The sequence below is a fragment of the Diabrotica undecimpunctata genome, chromosome 2 (genome assembly GCF_040954645.1).
Source record: "Diabrotica undecimpunctata isolate CICGRU chromosome 2, icDiaUnde3, whole genome shotgun sequence".
NCBI classification, from domain to species: Eukaryota; Metazoa; Arthropoda; class Insecta; order Coleoptera; family Chrysomelidae; genus Diabrotica; species Diabrotica undecimpunctata.
The window spans coordinates 9454438-9481526 of NC_092804.1; the positions used below are offsets into that span (position 1 = coordinate 9454438).

A 27089-nucleotide genomic window follows, 5' to 3' on the forward strand; every position below is an offset into this window, starting at 1 on the left:
CATTTTACGATGGAAATGACGGGCTTTTTCACACAACATTTCACCACAAATCTAGTGGTCTGTGCATTTCACCACTCACCGGAACATATGTTTTCTCCGCTATTGTAGGAACCACATGAACAACGCACTTTCTACCTACGGATATTCAGGGGAGTTTGATGGTTTTCCTCTTTCCTGGACCGTTTTCCGTTCTGCTGACGAACTTTTCGATCTTTTCTTTGTTTTTTTTATGTCCATAATGATAGATTTGCCAATATCGAACTGTTTTGAAATAAAACTATAGCAAGTTCCTTGCTGTATCAACTTAAGAATTTTGATCTTTTGTTCGATAGTCAGTCACGTGTTTAAGAGGAGCCATCGTGATATGAAACCACTAACATGTCGTAACTAAGCATGTCAATGCATATTCATGTCGATTTAATCCTGGGGTAGGCAGGGGGGAGTCGCCCGAGCCCGTTCGGACTATCGCGTCCTTCGGACGACCTTGTGTTCGGAATAACGCGACTGTACTGTATATTACTGGTAGAAAATATTTTGTCTGTACTTATAACTTATAACCTATTCATTCTACAAATTCCCAATCGTCAATAGAACCACGTGTACGCCAAACAGGGTCGTACTGATGTACGACCTATGTATTATATGATTTTTAAAAATATTTACTTTTGAAACTGTTAGTGTAAGAATTTCTTGAAATTTAATCATTATATCACAATTTAACTAAACTCTAAAAAATAACACGACCAGTAAATAACTTAACAATAACTATAACAGAAATATAACACAATATATTAACTTAAAAATCAACACGATACAATTTGAATTTAAAATGCTCACAAGTTGGGATCTGTAACATGAGAATCTGTCTCGCTTAAGGTAATAAATTATATTTAATAGCCTCTTGACGAATGAGACGGCGAATATCAACACGTGCTCATGTTTACTGATGGGAATTTGGTAGACGAATAAACTATAAAACAATTTTCAATAAGAAAAACACTCATAATATTACTAAAATTTACTTTATTTATTTCAAACTAATTTCAACTCAATGGAAGTTTCACTTTCTAATGTTATAAAGTTTTCGCTTGGCAGTATTATTTTTCTCAGTATTATCTGAATTTAAAGAAGACTTTAATTGGTCCGATAATTTATACTTGTCTAGTTCTAAATTTACTATTGCATCAAATGAGTTTTTTCCTTGCCACAGATTTTGGTTTGGTAAACGAACTCTCTTCAAGTTACTTTGTCTAGAATTCAATATATCTCCATAATCTTTAACTTTACTTTTGTTAAATTTTGTTTGTCGTTCTGGATAACTGGACAATATTTTAGTTTTAGCTTTTACAATTTCGACATTTCCGAATTTACCTTCTTTAAAAGATTGCCTGTTTTCTTTTAAACTTTCAGGTATTTTTCGCCCAGAATGAAAAATATCCTCTAATTCAAGTGATCCTTTTTCTTCTAAATAATATCGTCTGTCAGTTACATTTTCACGTGATAAAATGTTTATATTTTCATCTTTTATATAAAGGTCAAGTTTGTTTTTGTTAGAAATATTTTCATCAAAAGATTTGTATTTCTGTAGCCTTTGTAACTGTTTTTCAGCTGATTCTAATATATCATTGGTTGCCTCTATTTTTAAATAATTTGAAGAACTATCAAATTTTTTAAGTACATTATTCTCATGTTTATCTGATAATACAATTTTATATTTTTCATCCAACCTTTGAAGTTGTTGTTCTGCATTTTGTATTATTTTATCAACGCATTCAACGCTCCCGTTCGACTTTTTCAAATTATTATACAAACTGTGGTCACTATAATATTGGCTTAATTTATCAAGGGGTGTAGTTCTAAACATACTAAAAAGTTGGTAATGCTTATTAGTTACTTTTCCATCTTTTTGTAAGCCAATAGGATCGATGGTATCAACACCAAATACATATTGACGCATTTTGGGCACCCTTGGCACAAATTGACCACCACCTATGAAGATATCATTAACATTATCTGCTAATTGATATTCTGTGCTATTAGAACTAAAACTGTTATTAGGAGTCATACAATTTTTTTCCAATAGTTCATCCTCTTGCAAGTCAAATATTAAATCATTAAAGTTGGTTTTATAATTTTGCAAAAGATTGTCACAATTTCTTTTCTTTGGCATATCTCTACTGTCTTCTATATATGGTGGTGTTAAATAATCTTGGTTTTTGATATTATTAACTGATCCATCATCGATCAAATAGTGTTTCTTTGGTGACTTATTTCTAATATATTTTTCTGTTTCTCTAGTTCTAAACTCTATTAAAAGCTGATCTAGATTGCGATGAAGATACCTGTCTGCTTTTGTTGTATCGATTTCTTCGACGTGGCCGCTACTTACTGATACCATTGAGAATTCTTTTACAATTCCGTTTTTGGTGTTTTTATTGTCTTCGTCTACTTTTGCCTCCTCAAATTCTAAATTTTTCCCTACGATCGCCATTTCTTTTTCTATATTTTGAAAATATTTAGCAGATTCTGTATTTTTGATATGTATTTTTATACTATTTTCAGATTCAACCATTTGTAAAGTGTCTTGTAAATGCTGTAGTTGATTTCTGATCATTTCAATTAACATATCTCTTTCCGTATCGTCTTCATCGTTTGTCGTGGTTTTATCATCAAAGGAAGTATTTTCTATTTGAATTTCTTTTTCCAGAATTTCACTGTCTTCATTTTGTGTTCTTTCATCACAGTTTTTCTTTCTATTATTAATTTGAAGTTTCTTTGTTGGAACATATATTTTTGGTTTCATTATTTGTGGTTTTATGCTTCCTAGTATAGGAGATTTTTCTTTTGGTATATAGCTGTTTAGTTTTTTGCCTTTCTCTGGTTCTTTATTGTCCAAATCATGTTTTGTTTCACTGATGTTTTTCCTTTGCTTTAAAATTGAAGGTGTAACTGCACGCTTGGTTTTACCTGCTGATAAGAGTTTAGTACCAAGATCTTTATCATCAACATCTTTACCAATAGGTTTAATTGATTTTTTGATTTCCGGTAATCGTGAAGATTTATATTGCTTTTCCACAGTCTTATGAGTTTTAACTGGAGTCTTTGTTGTTTCTTTTAAATAATTTTTGTCGTTTTGATTGGTATTCTCTTTTAATTTAGTTTCCCCATCAAATGTTTTAGAAATTTTATACGTGCGGTTGATTTTTTCTTTGAAGTTACTTTTGTCATATTTTGTTTCTAACTCTGTTACCTTTTTATCATCGTTCTTAATCAAAGGTTTATTGCGTCTTCTGTTAGAGTCTCTATTCTCAACGTTGTTCGAGGTTTTTAAATATTTTGACATATTGTAATTTCCTTGTTTTTGTGGCTCTCCATTTGTTACGTTTTTACTATTTTCTTTTGAATTTTCTTTATTTACCATTATATGTTGCGAATTATTTTCGAAGTGGTCGCTTAATTTGGGTAGTTTTTCATCTTTAATATTATTTTCTTCTAGAGAGACGTTTTGCACATTATTTTTAGTCATATTGTAATTCACTTGTTTTTGTGGCTCTCCATTTATTACATTTTTACTATTATCTTTTGAATTTTCTTTACTTACCACTATATGTTGCGAAATATTTTCACCGTGATCGCTTAATTTCTGTAGTTTTTCATCTTTAGTATCATTTTCTTCTGGAGAGACGTTTGGAACATTATTTTGAAAACGTTTTTGTTGAAATTCTTGAATAAGTTTGTCAATTTTGTATTCCAGAAGTTTTATCTTTTCTTCTATTTGCTTTTGACCTTCTTCAAAATTAGTTTTTTCTTCTTGGATCTCCGTTTGCTTTTTAGAAATGTATGCTTTATATTCTTCCTTCATCTCTTGATAACTAGCTTTAAGTTCTGCTAAATGATTTCCGTCAGTGGATGGTAACTGTTCTATTTTACTATCAATATTAATCATTTCTTGTTCAATTTTATAATTGTAATTGTAAAGATAATTCACCCTTTTCTCCCATTGTATTTTTATTTCTTGAAGTTGGTTTTGGTAATTCGATTTTAACTGATTTAATTTCGACTTGAGTTCATTTTCAATTTGCTTCTTCGTGTTGTTCCAGTTGGAACTAATTTTAACGTCATTCACGTCGTGTTTTACATTTGTATTTTTATCTTTTTCCACTGTTGCATTTTTGGATATTTCCAAATCGCTCTTATCTGGACACTGTTTTCCATTTTCTTTTGGTACTTCTTTTACATTTGCAATTTTTGCTGTTGTATTCTTTTTAGTTTTTAAATCTTGGTATTCCTTCTGAAACATTTGGTAAACTGCTTGAGCCTTCATTACGCCATTTACATTGTCAACTTTGTAAGGTGGATTAATAATTATCATATTCATGTCGTCTTTCCTATACATTTTTTGTTGATTGGTTTTGGTCTTTAAATTTTGATTTCGGAATTGCTCATTTTCTATTACATACTTTCTATTATTCTCTTCATTAAATAAATGAGTTCTTAGCGAGTCTTCTTTATTTGTGCCATCTGTAATTCGCTTATACAAAGGGTGATAGATAATACACAGATTGTCATATAAAAATTTTAGTTGTTCAAAAATGATCAATTTAGACTGTTCCAATTTAATTTGACTTTCAAATGGTATTGGTTGTAAACTCCTTTCATTTCCTTGGTCTCTAATGCATTGGGAATCAGTTTTTATGCTTTCGTAAATCAAATTCAGCTGTTGCACTATTTCGTCTTTAGAAAGTTTTATTTTACACTTCATATTTTCTTCTGTTTTCTCCTGATTAGTACATTTTAAGTTGTTGGTGGTTTCATTTAAATTTGTACTTTCTGTGTTGGGTTTAAGAGACTTGTGTTCTGTATTCAAATTTTCTTGTTGGGGTTTTAACTTTGTAAGATCTTGCTGATTGGAAGTTTCCAGTTGTAGTATCTTTGGTTGCCTATTTATCGCCATATTTGAAAAATCATTTTTAAGGCTTTCACTAGTTATGCTGCTAAGTTTTGCTTCTGTTGCAGGTAACGCTGATATATAAGACGTCTCTTCCATTACTTCATTATTTTTTTCTGTACTTGTAAACATTGTCGTTGGTTCTTCATTAATACTTTCCTTAGACGTGGATTTATTTTGTAGCATTAGATCTGTTTCTTGTTTCTTTTCTAATAGTTCTTCTTTACTTGTTCGCTGAACATTGAAATATTCGTCTCTCTTATTTCTATCTTGTAATTGATTTGATTTGTTAATTTCGTCAACGAGATCTGACTCCTCAATGGCTGTTGCATTTATTATTTTTGTGTCATGTTTTAGTTTATTTTCGGTCTCTTCAACGTATTTATCGTTAAGCATAATATTAATTTCACTGTGTTGCAATTTGTTAATATCGGAGATGTCATCACTTATCGTTTCGTCGTATTCAGTTTCTGTTTGGGCATCACCGAACATCATTTCTCGTTTTGGACTTTTTCTTATATATTCACAGGCATCATTTAGTTCGTTAATAATCTGTAAAACATTGTCGTGTTCTTCTAAACTTTGGTTGGTTTTTAAAATTGCCTCTACATTATCCACAACAAGTTTTTCAGTAACAGCCAGGAATGTTTGTTTTATTATGTCACTTGTCATTTTTAATTTTTGTAGGAACTTTCTTTCTGATGTTTTAGTACACTGCTTGTACTTTTCCCTCAAATTGTCACTGTTCGAGCCTTTTTTGACTTCGTTTAAACAATTTTCATATTCACCAATCAAATCGTGATACATATATACAAGATAAGACAAAATTTCTTCCATAAACTCTTTAAATCCCAATATAGTTTTATAATTTTCTTGTTCTCTTTCTATATCTTCGATATCATCTGTCCAGTTGGAGGTCTTCGATATTTTATTTGTTTCCCTACTTTTTCTTATATCACTTAATATCGAATCAAATTTCTCAACCACTTGCTTATTAATTTCAATGGTAGATATAACGTCATCAAAGCTGTGATTTGAAGACTTCTGGTTTGTACTGTGATTGAAATTTTTACCATCTTCAGTTATTTCCAAGATATCGTTTTGTTTGTTCTTGCTTGGTTGAAACAACTGTTTTGGGATATTCAAATCTTCAATTCTTATTACTTTATCAGTTTGTTTCTTTAAAATTTTATTTGATGTTAAGGATGTATTTTCTTTTTCTTTTATTTGTTGTTGATTTAGAACGTCTTGTAGAAAATGTGTCTTATAATTATCAATTTCTTGGTAAGCTTTGTATATAATTTTGTAAATATGTTGTTGTTTTTCATCTATTTCTCTTAAAAAATCAGCACGGTTTAGCACAGGAAAATGATTTTCTTTGTTTGAATGTATAGAATGATGAATATATTTCTTTTCTTGTGTATCCAACAAAAAATTCTGCTTCTTTCCAGGTATTGGTTGCATTTTTACAATTATAAGTAACAACTCCTGTTTTTCATTTACTAAAACTAATATAAGACATAGTTGTTATACTATAAAAGTGATTGTTTGTGTCAATTTGTTCGTGTGATACTTAAAAATATAAAGAAAATAATCTTGTAGTAATATACTTGTTAATTTTGAAATTTCGAAATGTCTAATAAATGCTTCCAACTGACGGTAAAAAATGACATTATTATTTTGACAAATAAGAAGAACTGGTGACTTTTATATTTTATGATTAGTAGTAGGTATTTAAATAAAAATCTGTATTATTGTTTATTGAATTAGCATTTTAATTACGGAAAAATTATTTTTATTATTTTCTAAAAATAGTTATAACAAGGATACTTTAAACTGTACCTTATTCCCATGGTATTTTTTTCAAATTATGCAATTCTAAAGTTTTAATTATAAACCGTTCAAATATTTAGATACCTCCGTCTATGATGGCTAAAAATTTTATTTATTAGCCGTTACCAACTTCACACTAGTTTAACCCTTTGTGTAAAAATAGAAACAAGAAATTGACATTTGTCAACTTCAAAAGTCAATGTGCAAAATAGTTGAAAATAGGAGCCAATGTTTTTAAAGTTGATACAAAAGTAAAATAATAAAATTTTCTAAAAAATTAAATAATGGAAGTAATGTGCAATAATTTCATGCCCGGAGATAGCAGATTAGTTGAGCAGTTGGTGTCAGAACTCAAATCTCAGGGTATATTCGATCAATTCCGCAAAGAATGCATCTCAGATGTAGATACCAAGCCAGCTTACCAGAACCTGAGGCAAAGGGTTGAAGGAAGTGTCTCTACATTTTTGAAAGAACAGACTTGGAGTGTTGAACTTAACAAGAATCAACTTCGAGAACAACTACGCAAAAACCTCCAAGAGTAAGTATTTTTTTTAACAGTTTTTCACATTAAAGATAGCTTTCTTATTTATTTTTTTTATATTTGTTAATACTGCTATAAATTGTTGAATGCAAGGTTCAACGTATTTCCTTTGACTAGATTTTCCAGAGATTTGGTATCTTTTTTTTATAATTTTTATCATACTTTTGTATTTGTACTATACTGTGTACAATGCATTTACATTTTCAGTACCCAATAATATCAAATTCCATAATAAACAAAATTCTTAAAGTTTTTGTAAAATTGGATAAACAAATGTCAAACTGCTATTTGCTTGTAACCTTGGGACACTGTTATTGATTATTTGGAGTGTGCCTGGATGTGTATTAGTGTCAGTTTGGGTATGTCACTATAGTTTTGGGGTAATTCTTTAATACTAACTTTCAGGTATATTATGTGACATTGTGTAAAATAGAGTAGCAGCCTTTGCTATATTGGCTATTCTTAAAATTAGCCTACTTGGTATATTTGATATAATGAAATGAATGGAGCTATCCATGAATGGATCCAGAGATCTGGTAACTTCAATTATTAGAATAATCAGATTCTCAGATATTTATGTTTATAAACTAAAGTAAGAAATCATATAGATCATAAATAAGTAAAGTTTCAAAAAGCAGTATAGGATATTGGGACCATGAATACATAAAATCAATAACAAGGTTTTGTCTAAATTACTGAGTTTTATAATGTATAAAATATTGCAAGTATTTTAATATCATTGATTTGTCATGTACCTTCTTCCAGACTTGTTGTCTTTTGTTTTGTGTCAGTTGTGTTATCAGTTTTCATCCCTCTTTCATGTGGATCTTTTAAAACTACCTGTTTTTTACTTTCCTTAACTAAGGAATAACTTAAGGAATAAGGTAAGAAATAAAAATGTACAACAGTAATAAAAATGACACATCTATAATATGTTGACAGATTACAAACTAGGGTGGCTCTTGACCTAGCACATTGCCACCTTTCACAGATATATTGTGCTCCCTTTGTCACTTGAGACTTGATCTTTGTCACTTGAGACTTTGTCATTCATCCTCTACCACCTTTTACATATCTGTTGTGCTTCCCTTTATCACTTGAGACTTGTCATTTATCCTCTTAATGCGGTTTCATAGAGACTAATGCTTCTGGTTTTTCCTCTCTGAGGTCTAGATACTACAGCTTGTTGAGGACCACTTGACTACTACACACTACAATATAAACAAATGATAACCATTCACACTGTACCACAAAACAGAACGATTTGGTTCTGTACATTAGCTATCTGCACTTGAAGTAGATGTCACATAGACTGTTGTTCCAACAGTCACCATATTGGTATTCTCTCCCCATCTATTGGTATATCAACAAACTATGTTGTAACATACACCATTATTCATCCAATTGTTTCAGTTTATTTTATACTCAGACTAACAGAGTTTACATCAGAATATATTGAATCATTGACACTAACTGCATGCTAGCTTATTCTTTGCTTATTATTTTACACAATCTCTGAAGTATCTATCCTTTTAGTATGTAATATATCTTCTAATCACCATGCTGATAAGTTAAAAATTGTAAACCCTTTCTTAATCCCTTCTTGTTACGGCAATAAAAAATTAACTTGGATTGTGTATAAATCAGGGCTTTTCGGAAATCTAAATAATTTCAATTTACCTAGGATGTACAATAAATGACCTAAATTGGGCAATAAATAAAAAAGTTATTTAGTACTTGAAACATTTATTAATATAACTAACAATATTTGTTTATTTGATCATACTTTATTGAGGTGTTCTACAATTGTTTATATTCTTTTATCATTACCAAAAACATTTATCATTACCAATACTAAGTTCTCGATGCTTTTTCTATCAAATTACTTATCATTTTTAGATCAGGCTTTTTAGAAACTGGAGTAGAGAGAATAGTGGATCAAGTAGTGAATCCCAAAATAAACTCAGTGTTTTTGCCAAAAGTAGAAGAAGTAGTTTATAAGTTCTTAGGTTTAGAAAACCCAAACAAAAATATGAAGAGGGAACCTGAGGTCCCCGCTCCAGACCCACTACCAACAGATCTTGAAGCTGTTTCTCCTGGGTCGGTGCAAAGTGAAAGAGTAGATTTGAAGAAAGCAGATGGTGATGTTTTGATAAATGTAGTAGAAACAAGTAGTAAAATGGAAGATGATGAACCGCCCCCTTTTGAACCACACCCTCTTGATAGTAAGGAGAATGGTTCTGAGAAGATGAATATTGATGAAAATACTAGAGATTCCCATTTGTCAGGGTTTTCAGGTAAATATGCAATTTATCTTTTATCGATTGAGATTGATTATTTGAACTTCTATGTCATAGACAGGATGATTTATATTATACAAGAACAAGAACACTGAAAAAAATAGTACAAAAACTTTTATAGCTCCAAGACTAACACATAAATTCTTTAGATTCACAAATATCTTGGTATAAATTGTGTTGTTAAGACTGCATTGCCTTAGAATCAAATAAATTCATAGAGAAAATGTTATTAGTTAATATATCAATTTTTTTTGGAAGATTTATAAAAGTAAGTCCTAAGCACTTTTGGACAATTATTTTTCTTGTATTATATAGACACTAGTGGCCAAAATTCTGGAAACTTTTCAAAAATTATGCTTCTATGAGGCTATTATCAGACTGTTATGTTTCTATGTTATTTAACATCTATTTTAAGAGGATAAACCCTCTAAAAATTTAAAAATAAATTAAACAACAGAAATTAACTAATTAGATATATTAAAAAAACAATGGTTATTATGAAAAAAAATAGTATTTGATGGGATAACCTTTGTTTTTTAGCACAGACTCGATTAAGTATGCGATGCATGGAGTTCATGAGGAGAGCCAAATCTCCTGGTGTAATAACTCTAAACTAGCTTTGAATAATCTCTTTTATCAGTTCTCTCTTGTTACTTGGGTTTCAGCGTGATACTAACATTTTCAGCCTTGACCATAAATTTTCTATTTGATTTAGATTGGGACTATTTTCAGGCCAAGGCAGTAAAGTAACATTATTTTTTCTCAATCATTCCGTGGAAGTTTTGGCTGTATCACGGGCACACCATCCTCCTGGAAGATGCATTTTTGAGCATCCCCTTCAAACAAATTTCTGATAGTTGGTAGCAGTTTGACTTGCAGTATTTTTTCTTGATATTTTTTTGTATTAATATTGGCGTCTATTTATGCCAAACATCCAATTTGTGTGTTTTATAGTGACTGTAGTATACCGGAGCAAAAGGTAAGTGGTTTCATCACTCCAAATTAGCTTACTCCACTGTTCTGTCCACTCCCTGTGTTTTAAAACCTAGTTAATGCGTTTTTCCTGATTTTAAAAGAAAATAATTTTTTAAAGGTTACAAAATTTTGGTCAATATTGGTTTTAGATATATTTGTGATGTTCGCCACACATGTGTGTGTTTTTAATCAACAGTGGGGTAGTTTTACCATGATGTTGTTCTAGAGCTATTTTCTTGTGGCGTTTTAATGCAATTACTATTTGTCTTGGGAATAAGCCACAATTTAAAATAGGTTTATTTTTGACGTTTCAATTTCCACTTCGGAAATTGTTCTCAAAATTCAAAACATTAATAAATTAACAAATTTTGTTTTTTGTTACTTGGTTAAAAATTCTTCTAATAATGTATTTCTATCTGACTCGTTTATATTAACAATTCAGATATATTTTAAAGTAGACAACTTTAAAATGATATTGCCAGTATTGCTGAGTTGTATTCCTGGGATAACTTTATTGCAAGATAGTTCATTTGATAACTTGAAATTAACTTTAACTTGAAAATACTCGTCAGAAAAATCTTAGCAAGTGTTTCATTTTTGAAAAGACAGCCACATGCAATGATGACAGTAAAATTCTCCTGTTAGTGATTGCATAGTAAATTATTAGGGAAAAAACAGAAAAAACCCTCATAATACTATCCCAACATGGTAAATATTTTGTCTTACCTTTAGTTTACTCTAGGTAAACACCAAATTCTGATTTTATATGTAATTTATTTAAAAACATAAATGATGTTTCCTCCATATGTTATTGACTTACTAATAGTGGTATTTTCTTTTTATTAATTTCCTCTTTTAATATGGGTAACCAGATCCTACTCCTAATTTGAGCGGCTTCTTTGATTTTTCTCTTTTTACCATCTGTTTCTTTTAGGACTATACTTGAATCCCTCCATTTAACCCTACATCCATTTTCCCATGCGTGTTTACATATTTGAGATCTATTAAATTCTCTATTTTTAATATAAGATTGATGTTCACTTATTCTAACATTTAATGGTACATTGTATTAATGTTTCACCTAAATAAAAATGATCGCATTCACAAGGTATTTTATAAATACAATTCTTTGTTCTTTCTTGTTCATTGTTAGGTTTAGTTTTAGATAAAATAGATCTCAATGTGTTTGTTGTTTTGAATGTTGTTGAAAGATAAAATTAAATTATTAGAAGTTGTATTTTGATAACGATTTTCGAAGTGGAAATCAAAACCTCAAAAATAAACGTATTTTAGGATTTTCAATATTTATGATATTATCTACATTCAGTTGTCATACGAATTTTGATGAATTTTGTTGGCGATTTATGAGGTAGTGGCTCAAATTTGTTTAATTCATAGATTCAACATTACAGGAAGGTACTCAATAACTGAACTCTTTCGACCCTCATATTTGAATTAAATTTACACATTTTTTTGATTACGTATTTTTTTCAATCCATTCATGTGTAAAACATTGTTTATTTGTAGGTCTTGAAAGTCATGAATCCAACCTTGGCAGTGATAATCGAGTTTATCACATGGAGATATCCAATCAAGACTCCCAAATTTCCCAGAATAGCTCAGAGAGTCATCTTTCTATCATAACCTCGGAAGAAACCAGCAAAATGGACATTTCTGAAGACTCAAATACAATTTTAAAAACAGAAAAAGTTGAAGTCTTGGTCGAAGACGAAGAAAATGTGTCTCCAGAATACGAACCGATCGATAAAGAAACTATCAAATTGGAAAAACTAGACAATAAATTTGATATTGTTAGTCAAGAGGATAAAAACCAGCATGACGATAAAATTGAGAAAAAACCGGAGAAAACTGAAGAGAGAAGATCCAAAACTAGCGAAAAATCGTCTAAAGATAAAAAAGATGATAGGAGAGAGGATAAGAAAGATGATAAAAAGGACGATAAAAAAGATGACAAATACAGGAAGAGCAGTAGTAGTTCGAGTAGAGAAAAAGACAAATCGTCTTCCAAGCATTATTCGTCTTCAAAGGATAAAGATCGAAAAGACTCAAGAAGTAGTAGCTCACATAAGGATAAAGATAAAAAAGATAAAGACAAAGTGGATAAAGAGAAGATCGATAAAGATAAGAATAAATCTTCCAAATATAAAGAGAAATCTGAGAAGGATAAAAGTAAAACTGACAAAGAAAAGTCAGATAAAGACAAAAGTAGATCCGACAAAAGTAAAATAGAAAAAGAAAACGCAAACAAAGCTGAAAAGGAGAAATCCGACAAGGAAAAAGCTGACAGGAGCAAAGATGAAAAATCTAAAAGCAAAACAGACAAGTACAAGTCTGAAAAAGATAAACACAAGTCAGACAAAGACAAATCGAGCAAAGATAAAGATAGATCCGATAAAGATAAGAGTTCAAAAGACAAAGATAAATACAAGGATAAGTCATATAAAAGTAAAGAAAAATCTGATAAAGATAAAGAAAAAGAAAAAAGTTCGACAAAGGAAAAGTCTTCAAGTGATAGGTCTAGTTCAAAGAAAGAACCCAAAGAAAAGAAAGATGACAACAAGGAATCCAATAAGGAAATTAAAGACAAAACTACTAAAGAAGACAATAAGGACAAAGAGAAGAGTAGAAGCTCTAGCAGTAGTTCTAAACACACTTCTAGCAAGGACAAGAAACCTTCTACGCCGAAAAAAGAGTCCAGCTCCAGCTCACATAAGGAAAAATCCAGCCCTAGTGATCCCAAATCCAAAAGCTCGTCAGAAAAAGGCAAAAAAGATGAAGGAACTAACAGCAACAAGAAAGACAAACAAGATTCCAAAACTAAATCAAAAGATGATCACTACAGTTTTAAAATCAAGAAATCTGACAGACGTTCAACAGATAGGGACTCAAATGATGGACAGTCAAGCAAAAATGTCTTCAACTCATATTCTGAGAGTACTACCTCCAGATCTGGTAACAATTCCCAAGATTACTCTAGCTCTAGCTTCACTAGTGGCTCGGGAGATTCTGGCAATTCTGATCAGACAGAAACTGTTCCAAAAGAATCGAAAGGACCCGTCGAGGCACCAGAACCTATGAAAATATTGCATGAAATGCCAAGAGTGAAATATATAAAACCGAAATTTGCTATGAACTTTGAAGAGGCTCGGAAGATAATGAAAATTAGAAAGCAACTTGCTATGTTGGAGAGACAAAATCAACTGAGTTTGGCTAGAATAGTGCCAGTTCAAAATGGTGTCGTAAACGGAGAATCGAATCAGGATAATGATACCAGTCAAACAGCAGCTTCCGTTAATAAGGAAGAAACAAAAACTGTTGATATTAGCGAAGAAAAAGAGAACATTAATACTTCCAGGGCTGTTGATGACGCCATTATACAATCACCAGTCGATAACAAGTGTGTTAATAAAGTTGAGACTGTATGTATGGATAAAAGTATTAACTTGATAAGTAAAATAGAAAGTAGAGACATAAGCAAGGAAAACTGGGAGGCCCTGGAAGCCAAATTGGCACAAGTTATGTCTGAAGTCGATTACAACTCTTATGACTCAGATGAAGACTTCGAATTTCATGGATACAGTTCCATAGACATAATCCCAAAAAATTTCATCGATGTGAATCGCGATTTAGTAAAGAAAACAGAGGAAGAGATTTCTAAGAACCAAAATGCCGGCAATTTATTGGAGGAGTCTGTACAACAAAGTCAATTGCACAATCTAAACAAAATAAACAGTAAAGGAGAACAGGTGTCTAATGTACTCAACAACAGCTCAAATACTAATAAGAACGTTCAAGATTCCCCACCCAGCAGCTCTGAAAAGACCTACACCCGAGAAATTTTAAATGCCAACGTGAACAACACGCAACTATTAGCCGCTTTCAGTGACGACAACTGTTATTTCTTGAAGGAACCTAGTTGTGACGAAGAAAACTACTTAAGTGGTCTAAAAATGTTGATATCTCGGATGGAGATTGATATTGAGCAGTGCACTGAAAATTTAAGGAACAACGTGTGGCCTTTGAAGAGGGGAATAAAGAGGAGGTTTGAGGAACACGTTGATATTAAGAATAATAATAAGACACCCTACATGGAAACAGGTAAGATTTTTGTTTAATAGATCCAAATCCATTTTTGCGTAAATATTTCTTATTTTTATGTTTCATAACATCTGGGTATCATTAATATCTCGTAAATTTGCCTTAAAGTTGCCAAATGCAGTGGAACTTGGTTATAGCGTCATTGAAGCGTCCAGTAAAAAAATGACGCTATATCAGAGTGACTTTATAAAAGAGATGAAATTTTAACGAGGAAAATTTTATTACAGCATTATTTATTACTGCAGCTGAATTTAGGATAAAAAAAATTAAGAAACAAAACATATCATGTACCTATATGAAACTTACATTTTTTATGAAAAAGTTCTCTAATGCTGAAAAAAGTCTGTTGGATCCCTCCCTGAAATGGTAAAACCTAAATATAGTCTCAGCAGCTCTCATTGCTTCTTGGATTGTAGGACAATCAACGCCGTCTTCTTCTTCATTATTTTCATCAACATCCATTTCCACATTTTGTACTTTTCCACAATTTCTTTATCATTTAAAACTTAAAATGTTTCTACCTAAAATCATCCTTTTCAAAAGCTGTTTCCGATAATGGCACTTTAAGCTTCTTATGACTCCTTGGTCCATAGGCTGCAAGACACTCGTACAGTGGGCTGGTAAGAAAACTAAGAGAGTTTCTTGTCCCACTTTTAGATTTTTTAAAGCGAAGAATTTTTTTTTTCGAAAAATCTCATTTTTTGCCCTTGAGGCCACCAAGGGAGCTAAAAATTTGGCTAAAGTGGTTTCTAAACATGTACTTTCGCGTACCCTATCCCAAATAAGAATCCAACCGACTGCACATTTTACCATTTTGTCCCGCTATAGCTTTAAAGTGAGTTAAAATTCGAGAAAATTGTTTTAAATTGGGGCTGGCGTTAGATGTAGGTGTGTTTTGTACTTTTTAACAAAAATATAGCGCAGCCAAGAAGTTCGACATTAAATTTAAATCTTACATTTTTATGTTTTATTTCTTAACTTTTTTTTACTATTTTTCTTACGACTAAATGACCTGTTTAATTATTATTTTTTATTTAGATTTTATACTAATTTAATTCCCCCTTTAATTTTTGTATAACCCTCGTATACGTTAGTGGAATTTTAATGTTGACCCTTGTCAGTTGTCAGCGAGACCTATCTTCATCTCTGTCAAAGTGTGGCGCCAACTGTAGAACTAGAGAATACTGGACCCAATTTTTTTTAGAGTTTTAAGTATAGTGCAGCGACGTGTTTCGACAATAATAGTGCAGATGAAAACCCTATAAAAATAAACAAGTTTTTTCTAACCGTGGTCTTTCTGTGAACCTTAACTTATTGTTTTTAAGATGGTGTTTTCTCCAATTGATTGCATTAAGTGGAATTTAGTAGGTGTTTCTGAATGCTCGAAAATGTTTGTGTAATTTTAAGAATATTATAATTAATGACATGCAACGGTTTTTTTAGAATAAAAGTTCTACTAAATGTTTTAATAAATGATAGACGTGCAATAATTTTGTCTATAAGTTTCATAGCCTACAATAACTCAAACAAAACGGTCAAAGCATGCTGAAGCGAATAACAAAGCAATAAAATGATTTAACCTTGTGGTATACAAGAGCTTGTACCTTTGGGATATATATTACTTATTTTTCTGGCTGCATGAGGAATCGAGCCAGTTTTTAATTGGTTTATAACCAAATTATCTACTGCTGAATAGACATCGTTTGTTGTTGATATGCATTTATGTAACATTTTTTTTTTTCGATCACCTACACAAAAACCATTTTCATCTCACTGTTTTTTATTTTAAGTGAAAAAAAGGAGAGGCTCAGCTAGTTCCCTAACAGTCACTCCGATGGCTGGTAAAAAAAGAATGTCCAATAGTTCAGGTACTAGTTGTTATAGGTATAACAGTACGGCATTTTCGAAATGTCTTGATTTTCGGTTTGATTAAATGTTATATAGTTTAAAAGTACAGCAGTAGATTGACATTAATCTAGCCTTCGATAGATGGCGTTAGTTGAGAACGAATTAACCTATTCTTGACATATGTCATTAAATGCATGCTGTCTGCCAAAATTTTAACTATAAACAACAATTATATTATGTTGCCAGTTAATTTAATACCTTCACTTGATACAAGACAGAAATCAAAGCCCAATTGGATATTGTTTATGGCGAGTTTGCATATCGTCATTAGTAACTGAGCAAGTTTGAAAAGCTGAATTTATTGGTGTTTAATGAGGAATATTCAGGTGTCTCAAAAATGCAGATATAAACATTGTCTGTAGACTCCAGACATATGACTTGAGTGTGTACATAAGATCATATTTGAAAATTTGGATGTGAAATTAGATATCAACGCAATATGTGTTGCGTTTTCTTACTTTCAATCAAAAACGGATTAAGAAAAATATTGATGAAACATGGGTCTATGTCTATATTCTGAAGGCCAAAGAGCAGTCAAAACAGTGGAGAAAAATCGACAAGATATCGCGGAAGAAGGTCAACACAAGACGGCCGTTGCACAGGCAAAATTGCACCAGTTTGAATATTAGTTGATCGACCGGCCTCCATATTCGCCAGATTTATGCCGGTGCGATTATTTCCTATTCCTTAAGTTAATAAAAATGGTTCAGAAAACGGCGTTTTACAACGAATGACGTCATAGAGGAACTTAATTCTAAGGAACTTTGAGAAGCGATAAAAAAAGTTGGAGTAGCGTCTTTTCAAGTCTATTGGGAGACTTTGTTGAAAAATAAATGAAAAAAAAAAACAAAATTCGTAGGTTTTTTCTTCCTTCTAGGCTAGACTACTGTCAGATCCACTAGTATTTTAAATGCTATATACTTAATGTCATTTTTATACAAAGAAATCCAAGTTGATTATTCTTAAATGCCGTATACATTCAGGACTAACCCTAACCAAATCTAATAAACTAATATTGGTTTCTGAATCCCACGAAACTTATTTTTTATTTGGTGATCATTTGGTCACCAAAGTAGCATCAGTATTAAACGTTTATAGAAGAAACCACAGTTAGAATGCAGTGTTGGTCTTACGACGCGCAGCGATCCCGCTCATGTCGGCACAGTGGTAGGTGTGTGGTAGTTTGGCGATAGACTGAGAAATCAGGAACGTACGCGCTTCGTTTCAAAAATCTTTACTCAGTAATTTAACTGAGTTAAATAAGAGAATAAACAAAAAACACAAATTTATTCTATGAAAAATGCCTGTATACATAAAATATCTAATATCTCGTAAATACTTATATGAATATATACAAAAAAATGCAAATAGTTTATCCTATACGACACGATAAATATATATAAATAAAATACACAAGATCCTAACTGAAATGTACTGTACGTACAGTACTAAAAAAACAAATGAACACTAAATCTGAGATATTTCTCGTTAACTACTACTAATCGCAATCCATATCTAATTCGTCCTCATGCTCTGAATTATCTTCTATATTAATTTATCATCGGTTTAATATCTTCCTGCAAATTGTCCACCGCAGACATTTTTTTTTCCAATTTCTTGACGTGGTTCACATAATTATGCCACTGTTCTTTATATACGCGTTGGTAAGCTTCTTCTAACCCATTGGTAACCCAGGACGAAGAAGAATATCCAGGCTTGCTAACCTGAGGGCATGGTATAGAAAGACCTCAACACAGTTATTCTGTATAGCAACCAACAAAGTGATCATAGCCAGAATGATCGCCAACGTTCGGAACGGACAGGCACCCTAAGAAGAAGAGAACTTCTTTTATCAACCGTTCTACCGTGTTTTCATTAAAATCGACGTTGTTTGAAGCCACATACCTTTTCACTTGACTCCACACCATCTCAATCGGGTTCAGCTCGCAATGGTAAGGCGGCAGTCACAAAATCCTAACGCTATATTTTTCCGCAATTGCTTCAATTTTGTACTTGTCGTACTCGTCTCTAAATGCGGCCGCAGTATCCAGTAATTCACTTTTTAGGTCAAGTTTTTTCTTCTATGAAGAAAATGTTCTTTTCGATTAGCCAATCCTTGATTTCTCTTTCGGAAAGTTTGGAATTAACGTCTTCTCAAATCATTCTTCATATAGATCCCCGTCTATTTCGTCGTGGTAATCTGCGGTTTCCTTCTTGGCCAAGAAAGTTAATTCGGCCCACGCCACAAAACCAGTTTCGCTTCCAGCATGAAGAAGAACAAACCGAGGACCTCTTTGGGTTGGAGCTTTTAGTCTAGTAGAGAGCCCTTTTATGAAGGCATCTCGTGGATTCTTGATCGTTGTGTCCCTCCATTTCTTTTTGACTGAAGCACCGACGTTAGTCTAAGACTCATCGGTATAAACAAGGTTTACATTACCTTCTTCAATGTTTTTAATTTCTATGAGGTACTTGTGTTTCCAGGATATGATATCTTTTCTTTCCATCATTATCGAATCTTGACCTCTTTTACCATATTCAAAACACATGTCATTTAGTAATCTACGAAATGTGGTTTTTGAAAAAGCTGGTAGGTCTTCATTATCATTCACTCTGTTCATTAGACTGTCGACGGTTGGTGGTATGTCCAAAAAAAAGATCATGGACAATTTTCCTTATTCGCGATTTCACTCCCTCTTCGTAAGTATTCTCACGTGAATTGGACTGAAAACTGTTTTTCTTCCTTTTTTGTACCGGTTTCAGTTCGCCTTGCTGAGCCTCTTCGCGGGTGTCATAATTTTTGCGAACACTCAAACATACATACATACATACATTTAATACTACACGTTTAACTTGCACACTAAGAGTCATACCCTGTCTGACATTCACTACAGGTACTGGCAGCGACTCATGATATAGGTACTGTCATCTGCTCTTTCATAGTTTTTACCAACAAGTTTTTGGTCTAATGGCCAGTACCCACATCGACAAAGCTTACAATGGAAGCTATTGAAAATTGATAAATATAGATACAGCACGACCGGATTCACTTTGTATTTGAGATTTGGATGCTCAATGGTGCTGACGCTCGGTAAACCCAGAGCGATCAGTCGTAGGCCAAACGTCGAGGAGCAAATGTAATCGTCGGTGAAATAATTTTTGAATATGGAGTTTAAATCGCTAGTAAAACTCTAAGCGCACAAAGTCGTGAAATAGTAAATAATATATTCAATTTTATGAAATTCTCTTGAAAGTTCTTTTATCACAAGTACACAAACGGGTTGCACAAGTAGTTGGCATTAGTCTGGGTACGGTAAACAACATTATCAACCAAGAAAAAATATTGAAAAAGGGAGAAGTTTCGTCATTTGAGACAAAACATAAGGAAAATAGAACTTCGAAAAAACTTAAGTTAGATGATGTTGATTCGAGAATATTTTTGAAGATAAATTCACATATGATATTTACAGAAAAAAAACAGCACCCACTCTCAAACGCTTACGTCTAAAATTTAAAGAAGATTTGAGGTTTGACGGTGGTAGAGAGAGTTTGCGTCTAGTTATACATGATTTGGGTTTTCAATGGCGCAAAATTCAAAGTAATCGAAAGTTACTTATGAAGCGAAATAACATTCGAGTGCTAAGAACAATTTTCTTGAGACATATTAAACATTAGCGTGAGGAGAGTCGACCAGTTATCTATATGGATGACACATACATTCATTCTTCCCACACTAATGATCAAGCTTGAACCGATCACAGTAACAATGAATTACGAAAAGCAGTGTCGAAAGTGCAACGATTAGTATTAGTTCATGCTGGATGGGAAAATGGATTCATACCAAACGCTTTGCTTATTTTTAAGTCAAAAACCAAGTCTGGTGATTTTCATGACGACATGGATTTTACTAATTACAAGAAATGGCTTGAAACTAAACTGATACCTAATTTACCACCACGTAGTGTTGTTGTTATTGATAATGCGCCGTACCACAATGTACAGTCAGAGAAAGCTCCTACATCTGCATCTCGAAAAGATGAAATAATATGTTTGTTACGAAGCAAATATATTCACTATTCACGAATGATATGTTAAAAGTAGATTTATATAATATAGAAATGCATAAACCAAGGTTTAAATCATACGAAGTTGACAAAATCCTTGAAGCACATGGACCCTATGAAATTTTCAGCAATTTTTCCTCACAAGATTGGGAGTATACTTTTTAAACGCAGGATAGAAATAAGTTGTTTTTTTAAACAACCTGTAACCTGTACCATAAAAATATATAGCGGCTACAACCACCCTTATTTATATAATACCACCTTAAAAGGATTTTAAATCGTAATTATTTTACATTATTCTAAGAAATAACAGTATCAAATAGTTAACTTTTGTCGCAATAAGTTTTTCTATATTGATTATTTATCGCAATGAACAAATACAGATAAACTTGAATCTAAAATTTTAATAATGTAAGTAAAAGCTTTTTTATGTTAATGTTACAATGATGTATTATGCATGCAAACATATTTTTAACAGAATTTTCTGAATTTTATTTTGGTAATGTCTCGCCAAGTAAAATACCTGCACGGAGTGTACATTCGTTTCCTGACTCGCTTAGGAGTTACACTGTTGCCATTCTCTTTTGCTTATTTCAAATACAAAGTGAATCCGGTCGTGCTTAAGCTATCAACAATGAGTTTTTGATATATTTTACTTTTTTATAGTATTTTTCTTCATGTTATAGTTTAGTTCGACAATGTAACTCTCTTATTTATACATCGATGTCGAAATCATGCTTTAGTTGAAACAATAATGATACTTTTTTTAAACAACCGTAGGCAATTGTTGTGTGCGCTGATATTCCAGTGCAACCAGGGCAAACCGGCAACGTAATCGGCCGTTCTCCCGTAAGAAATACATTGCCTATACCTGCACTGCATTCTAACTGTGACTTCTACTATAGTTTGATGTATAAGATTTTGGTATATTGTCATAAAAATTTTACCAAAAATAGTCTTCCGCCTTTCTTATCATTACTTTTTAGGTTAACGTAAATGACGAAATTGTTTGTACCAACTACCAAACAAATTAAAATACGAAGAGAAATTAATATTAGAATTATATAGAGTAGGTAATTAATTTTAGAATTATAGTGCACTGTTAAACAAAAACCTTAAATGAAACTTTAAACTTTGTATTAAGTGATTAAACAATTCTTCAAGCCATTTCTGTCAATTACGGTTCGTGGTTGTCTCCTGGAACTTGCAGAAACATGGAGAAAAATTTTGACGTATTTCCAGAAATTTTTATTAACTTTTGAAGTTTTTGACAGTTGTAAATTTTGTTTTTTTTTTTACCACCAAGACGTTAATGTATTTCTAAAATTCTTTTTTAAAGGTTCATCGTGAAAGAGTTGAGGAAACTGAATAATGTTAAGGAATGTTTAGGTTTTTTCGTACTCATCGAAAGGTCAATAAATTATTTTATTTACAATACATAAAATGTTCAGTGTTCAGAAGCTCTACCAACAGTTTGGGTGTCTTAGTTTTTTGTTCAGTGGTGTACAATAATTCTGCAAACAAATTATTTCTTAAAAAAAGTGAACAATTCTTGTTGAACGATTTTTATACTCAATATGACGGTATACTTGACGTGTAAAAAGAACATTGGCTGGTCTCTTTACAGTAGTGGTATTGTAATAGCTTATTAACAGTTGTGTTGTCAGATTAATACTGTGGTTAACCTCTTAATATAAAACACGTCGCAAAATATATTTAAAAGCTGCGCGTGATTTTTATTAGGAAAAAATTAAGAAAAAACTGGCATTCTAGACAGTGATTTTCCACAGTATGAGCCCGTCCCACCACTCATTTTCAGAAAACATTTACATCATAGTGTAAAACTATTGAAAACATCATAATATCTATTATTAATTAACTAACTCATTCTTAAAATGCCTACTGTGTTCAAATTTGATCTCAAGAGCTAAATTTGAAACACTTGCTGCTGCATGTTGTTGTGCACAGAATATCAGTCGATTGACAAAAATGTACTTTTTTTAAGATATCACTCCTGCTGAACACTTTTCTCTTCCGCTGAGTCCAGCAGAAAGTGACAAATCTAACGAAAGGAAAGACGAAGATCTGGTAATTCCTATAAAACAAAAAAGGATTATGCGGGAATGTAAGTATGACGATGATTTTAGCTAGAAATTTGGTTGTTGCTTGACGAGGGTGGTGGACATCTATGTTTTTCTTTGTTTCATGTTGTTGCTGATTTATTTTGCTTTTTTTGTGGAATGTACAAGAATGGTGTGTTTTAATTTTGTCAATGATTAAACAGTTTATCATATATCGCAGAATCGTGATGATGTTTTATATTATATGGTCATAGGTACTCCGTCTGTATTGCGAATAATGTGCTATTACAAATAGATCTGGATCGATTTTGATATGAAAATTATGCACAATAAATGGTATAGTCCGCGACAGCCAAGAAGTACTACATATATTATTCGTTTTTGTACCGCTTCAATCAAAACGATGTTAATACCCATCACGGCCCGGCACTTTGTTATGGATCTATAGATAATAAGAATAGACTAAGTAAGGTCTGTGAAAAGAGGTGAAACAATATTCACTTTGAGTGGTCTACCTATCTTTGTCTGTCATACGTGCGTGATCTACCAAACTAATATAGGCGGGGGTAATGGAACACTGGAGGTGGAAGGTGCATTTATTATATCTATATATGAATCGCTTATTTCAGAAACAACCTAAGCCACAATCGGACAGTTTGCAGGAGGTGAACAAAAAGTTTTGAGAGTTTATCTGAACATTTTCACTAAAAGTGAAGTTTAAAAGCTGCTAAGCCACAATCGGACAGTTTGCAGGAGGTGAACAAAAAGTTTTGAGAGTTTATCTGAACATTTTCACTAAAAGTGAAGTTTGAAGTTAAAAGATTACACCTAATGTAAGAATTTATCAAAAAGCATTCTAAATTGTTACTAAAGTCTTTAAATAAACATTTTTAAGATGGACTTAGGTTATTTCAGTAATAAAATGTCAGGTTTCAAAACAAAAGTATTTATTACTAAACAATTTTAATATCATACAGTTTATTTTGTGACCTCCTTGGACTTTTTCTTAGTTGCTGAAGTTTGAATAATATTTTCGTAAAATGATTTGAACGGTTCCTCCACTCATTGAGCAGTGTCGTCAAATTTTCTTTTTTGACCCCGAGTATTGGAATTGGGTCTTTATACGCCTTTTGAGTTGGCATTTTAACTGTGACATTGCTTCTTTTTGGAATGGAAACATTGAAGGTACTCCATATCGCAGCATTAATATATTCACTTGCTCGAATACTACCGGGAGTATCAACGCTGTAGACAAAATGATGCAATTTGGAAATTGAGAACGAAATTCGTTGGTCCCTTCTTAACTCCTGTGTCTCGGCCGACGCACATGCAGGCCACCAGTTTTTAAAATTTATAATACTTTCCCTTTTAATTTCACAGACCGTGAATAGGTTTTGGGCACTTGCGTTAACAATGATCTCCGTGTACTTATGGATGTCATAAACTCGGTCAAATTTTCTGAGGTTTCTTTTAATAACCCTAAAAACAGGGTCACAGGGAAGAAATGAGTGACCTCGAAGTGGTAAAAATTGTTGAATTTTTTCTTGTATTGAATATTGAATTCTTGTAATACAGTGGTTTTTGTTTTGATCTGGGAAGTTGTCAGAAAACGTTCGTAGTTCTTTTACATATGTTCCAATATATTTTTCTATATTCTATATTCCAATATAATCTATGGAAAGCCGCATACTTCATTCGGGCTTTTTGGTGCTTCTGCTTCCTGGTAAATATAAAGAACGGATTTTCGTGACTTAATATTGGTGATGCAAAAAACAATAACGGTAAGCTGCGACAGATAAAATAGGTCTTGTACAGGAATTTCAGGAAGTTGAAGGTTCTGCATAAAATCGAAGGCGATTGCTTCTACATCATCTCTTTGAATGCATTCCTCAACTTGATCATGTAGGGCAGTGTAAAATTTTTTACTTCGGTGGCAATGTACGACTTTTCGGCAACCGCTACTTTTTTTGCTGCTTCACCAAGACTGTGGTTTGTAATTTTTAAATTAAGCTCCTCACAGACATTGCATGTGTCAATTTTAGGCCTACCAAAATGGGTTAAAATTTTCATGAAATTGTAGTTACTGTATTTTACTGTACTCTCAGGATACTTTTTAATAAATAATTCGTGCATTATTTTTATATTAAGTTTCGCATCTAAGTACTTAAATTCCTTACCAGAGTAATGAGACTCTTTGACTGGAAGTGTAGTTATGTGGCTACGGATAAGTTCCCTAGTTCCAGCATCAATAATCCTTTTATATTTTTCCCCCTTTTAGTCTTTTAATTATTTTTATCCTTTCTCTTCCAATGGCGTGAATACTTTAAAAAGCACCTTCGCATATCTTTTTTTAGTCCGATCAACATTAACAAAAAGCTTGTAACTGCTTGTCCTATCTTTACCGTCTTCATTACGTTTTTTTATTCTACAGCTCCATTACTTCTATTAATCCTTGTAGATACATATCCTGTTCGTTTTTTGTTGTTATACCGTAAAAGTTGCCAAAAATACCGTTCCTTTGGTCTACGTTCACTTTTTCAAAACATTTGAGTAGACACCTAAAAAATGTAGTTTACAAACTCAAAAATATTATATTTTTATTGTCTTACTTGCACTGAGGTCCTATTTGCTTTGCTTCCATGGCCTTATTTTTGTAGCTATTATATGTTTGCCTTTTAACTCTAGAGTTTCTGATAACATTACGCTGATATTCATCCGATTTCCTAATTCCCGTACTCCTTTTAGTAGCAGCCTCTCCATCCTAAGCGGTTTCAGCACTGCTGGTTGGTTGATCGTTGTTCATAATAATATTAAAATATGAACGTTTTTCTTCCAATATACAGACAACTTTTTGTAAGCAGCAATAAGAACAAACAATAGAAACACTATGAAATTTATAGGTTATAGTAAACATCGATATGCAAAATGACAGCTGACAATTGAGTGTAGAAACAACCTTAGTCCGGGACTAAGGTGATTTCAGAAATATATGAATATTTTTAATCGATATACTATCAACTGTGCTTACGGGACTTGAGTGTATTCTGCATTAAATTGTGTGTAACCCACAGAAAAAAAGTAAAGTTCGTGTAACCTTCTGGCTAAGGTCTAGTGTTAGGCTTTTCAGGTCGCGCAAGCGCCCCTAACATAACTTAACGACTACTTTCGTAGCTGGGACCGACGGCTTTACGTGCCCTCCGAAGCACGGTGGCAGCTCAGTTAAATTAGAAATTTTAAATTTTTGTCGGTGCCGGGATACGAACCCAGGCCCTCCAGCTTGTTAAGCCAGTAACATAGCTACTGAGCTACGGCTGCCACGGAAATACATGTTGGTGTTATAAACTCAAAATCGCCAAAATGGAACTTCGGTTTTTTCTTAAATAAGCGATTCGTACAAGTTTTATTAAATAAATCATATGTAAAGTATATTTAGCAATAAAACTGGCAGTGAATTATTTAGTATATTATAAATAATATGTACGATTACTAAAAAAATGCTTTTTGATGAATTAATAAGTTCTTCGGCTTTAGGACTTACTAACAAGCAGTATCCACGACCGGAAAAAACCTGGATTCAAACACAACGTAACTCCTACTGGGAAAGTGTACCCGATCAAACACATGGCAAAATGTATGTTGGTCGGATATGCGTTAATAGGGCTGAACTACTTCCAAAAAAAAACACAGGAATTAGCTCATAGTCATACACCCGAATGCTTTCTTTGTCTTATACTAATCAGCACGTATCTGCAGATACATTTTTGCTCACCAGCCACGCCAATAATAATCGGTGCACTGTGTTATTGGCCTATTTCAATCTAAAGTTCAATGGTGTTTTTTCTGCAGCATTGTGCTATATTATCGGCTACTCCATGCTCTTTGAGCACCATTTAACTATGTGATTCTTTTGTTGCAGATACTCAGAGGTACAGTAGCGACGATCTCTATAAACCTCGACCGGTATTTGGAAGAAGAAAAAAACAATCTTGACATTATAAAAACCTGTATTGCTTGAATATTGTAGATATTCAATAATAGATTTACCACTAGTTGTATAAATATATTTTTTATATTTACAGTATTTCTAACATTTTTTGTAAGAAAAAAAAGTTTATTTATAAAAAATAAAGAAAAAAATTATTGTGTAGGATGATATTATTGTCATTATAAACATCTGAGTTTGATTTTGGGGGAAAATGTATTAATAGACCAAAGGTATGTGTATAAAAAGATGCTGTATTGGGGAAAGATATGGGAATAAAGGGAATAAAATAAAGAATAAAGTGTCAGTGAAAAACTATAAAACAAAATGTGAAATAAGTA

At 32.3% G+C, this 27089-nt stretch overlaps 2 protein-coding genes across 5 annotated transcripts; one reads left to right on the top strand and one right to left on the bottom strand.

Annotated features, from left to right (window-relative positions):
* Positions 1-996: 996 nt before the first annotated feature.
* On the bottom strand, positions 997-6596 carry LOC140434151 (uncharacterized). The gene has a single exon (XM_072522204.1). It carries the CDS (start codon positions 6410-6412, stop codon positions 1061-1063), a length of 5352 nt encoding a protein of 1783 aa, XP_072378305.1. The 5' UTR covers positions 6413-6596; the 3' UTR covers positions 997-1060.
* A 363-nt stretch (positions 6597-6959) lies between these two features.
* Positions 6960-26842, top strand: LOC140434152 (uncharacterized). 4 transcript variants are annotated; one of them, XM_072522205.1, is made up of 6 exons: positions 6960-7319; positions 9222-9619; positions 12125-14716; positions 16507-16584; positions 22691-22810; positions 26683-26842. In XM_072522205.1, the coding sequence occupies exons 1-6, from the start codon at positions 7066-7068 to the stop codon at positions 26754-26756; spliced, it is 3516 nt and encodes a 1171-aa protein (XP_072378306.1). In that variant the 5' UTR covers positions 6960-7065; the 3' UTR covers positions 26757-26842. The 4 variants fall into 4 exon arrangements, with proteins under 4 accessions (XP_072378306.1, XP_072378308.1, XP_072378307.1 ...); XM_072522207.1 differs by lacking the exon at positions 22691-22810; XM_072522206.1 differs by lacking the exon at positions 16507-16584.
* Positions 26843-27089: the final 247 nt, after the last annotated feature.